This window comes from Rhagoletis zephyria, unplaced genomic scaffold, assembly GCF_001687245.7.
Source record: "Rhagoletis zephyria isolate East Lansing unplaced genomic scaffold, Rhagoletis_zephyria_1.1 Rzeph_scaffold_05401, whole genome shotgun sequence".
NCBI lineage: Eukaryota > Metazoa > Arthropoda > Insecta > Diptera > Tephritidae > Rhagoletis > Rhagoletis zephyria.
In genome coordinates, this window is record NW_016162484.1 from 9616 (window position 1) to 12282 (window position 2667).

At 40.2% G+C, this 2667-nt stretch overlaps 1 protein-coding gene across 1 annotated transcript; it reads right to left on the minus strand.

Annotated features, from left to right (window-relative positions):
* Window positions 1–1073: 1073 nt before the first annotated feature.
* On the minus strand, window positions 1074–1448 carry LOC108372056 (uncharacterized). Its single transcript, XM_017627698.1, has one exon. It carries the CDS (start codon window positions 1446–1448, stop codon window positions 1074–1076), a length of 375 nt encoding a protein of 124 aa, XP_017483187.1.
* Window positions 1449–2667: the final 1219 nt, after the last annotated feature.

The window sequence follows — 2667 nt, forward strand, 5'->3', positions numbered from 1 at the left end:
AGGTACTCATGAAATTTGATGTGTAAACATATGCGAACGGCAAAGCATAAAAGTACGTTTACATATAAATATAATCTCAATCAAAGCTCGTTAGCTGTCAAATTGGTTGTGCTTGTTATTCACACAACTCGAGGAAAAGTTAATCTTCTTCTCTGTGCCACCGTGGTCACTTTTTTCTGCAACACATATTATGCCATTTCAATATATTTCAACTGAATATTTTATTAAAAATACCTTTAAAAACCTATTTTTCTTACTAGAGTCAATTTTTGTTTACTTTAGCATTTGACATTCCTCCTCTTCTTCGCAAGTATAATCGATAAAACTAGGTTGGACACCAAAAAGTTATCGGTTTAATCTGAGATATTTTTAATTAAAATTTTGTATGGCTAATCTCTTTTTCTAATAACAGATTAGGGAGTTAAGCTCGAAAATTAGTATAATCTTTTTATATGTAAAGCTATTATTAGGCGATTCAGTTACATACATACAAATGTAGGTTAGGCTGGAAATTAAACATTAATTTCACTTAATTTTATTCATTTTGCTGATTTAGTTTTTTATTCATTTTCATTTTTAATTCTTTTAATACATGATTGATAAAATATACTTGTACATACTTGTGACTCAAAAGCGTTAAAATTTCTTGGAAACACCGCAAATAGGTAGATTTTCAAGTTTTATGCGGAAAAAAATATTTTATTGTCTCTATCTACTCAAAATTGTTTATCAAATGTAAAATTGAAATAATTTGTATTACAGATAGGTTATATTAATAAAATATATATATTAGCCAATAATTTACTATTTAAATATATTGACTACCTTTATTTATAAAATGTGTGTACACTATCATTGGTTAATTAGTTTTCGCTTTCAGAATCTTCGCTGGCATCAAACTATTCCTTTGTCACATCTTTGACAACGGATTTAGAGGGTAACAGCAGCTTTATTGCGTCTGAGGAAAACGATTTGATATTTTTTCTTTTTTTGGTCAAGAACCGAAACATGATTATTAATTTAGGAAAAAAAATACTTTACTTTCGGATCGCTCTTCGTGACGAATGACATTGTCACGGCCGGATGTCAGATGCATGGAATCTCCCTATCGGTTTGCCATTCAAGTCCTCTAGGTCATACAAAGCATTGCCTTCTTTTCGCAGAACACGACACTTGATGTACTTAGGCAAGAATTTAGCATTTATGCCTTGCTTAAAATTGCTAAAAGCGAAGTTCTTCCGGAATACTTCTTGTCCTTCCCGGTAGTTCACATCCCTCGAACGTTTGTTGTACGTGTTGGCTGCTCGGTCTTGCGCTTGCTCAAGGTTCTTCCGTATGTGTTCGCGAATGTTTGCTAGTTTGTCAGCTCTGTTTATAATCGGAACTTCGTCTTGTCTCAGGCTACCAAGTTTCTCCAGAATGTCGAAGGCTGACGCATGTTGTATCATGTTTTGTCCAAATAACGCGTAGTATGGCGAACTCTGAATCGACGTATGGTAATCGCTTCTTAAAACCGACAGAATTTCGGGTATGTGTTTGTCCCAGTCCAAGTGATCTTGTTTATCCTTCAGGAATATTCTGACCTTCGAAACAATCTCTCTGTTCACGCGTTCAGAGGCGTTAGCCTGCGGTGAGTATAACCCCGTCTTGATGTGAACATCCCCGTAGCTTCAAAAAACTGCTGCACTTCCTTCGAAATGAATTGCTTCCCGTTATCACTATGGACGAATTGAGTAACCCCGAAAGCTGGAAAAATCTCTGTACTAAAGAAGCTGATTACATTTGCCGACGTCGCGTTTTGCATCACCTTCAAAAATACTTATGTGGAAAAATGGTCTAGCACTATGAACAAAAACTGGTTTCTTCTCTTGGATCCTGGGTATGGTCCTAAGAAGTCGCAATAAAGACGCTGGGATGGCCTCTCGGATACGAAGGCATTACCCATAGGTGGTCTGGACACTTGATTGGTGGCTTTCACAGCTTAGCCGGCTGTTATGGCGGCGTTGCTACACCCCGCCGCTGTGACCGCTGCTGTGGCGGTAATTGTGGTCTTCGCGCGTTGTTGCCTTCGCGCGTGGTTGCAGGCGCGGTCGCAAAAGCCGCCGATGTAGCGCGTTGTTATTGTAGCGCTCCGTGGTACCCGCTGCTGTGGCGGTTGTTGTTGCTGGGCGCGTTGTCGAACCCGCTACTGTGGCGGTTGTTGCGCTGAGCGCGTTGTCGAACACGCTTCTGTAGCGGTCGTTGCGGTCTTCGCGCGTTGTTGCCTTCGCGCGTGGTTGCTGGCGCGGTTGCAATAGCCGCCGACGTAGCGCGTTGTTACTGTCGCGCTCCGTTGTACCCGCTGCTGTGGCGATTGTGGTTACGGTGTGTGGAGTGAGACTGCGACTAGAGGGATGAGAGGGTTATCAAAAAAACCATTGGTGTGCATTCATAATCTGAAACAGGAATACGCACCTTTTACCTTGTTTATTCACCCTAGCGCTCCAGTTTACATCGGTTACCCTACCCATACCCATCCAAGAACCACAATTACCAAAAAAAAAGAAACCCCCTTTTTTCTAAATACATAGTTATTTCAAGCTGTTACGTCTATGTTTTTATAGCGCGCTCGCTGAAACCATATTCAAAAGTAATGCTGGAATTCCACTACGCACTAAATGCCAAAAA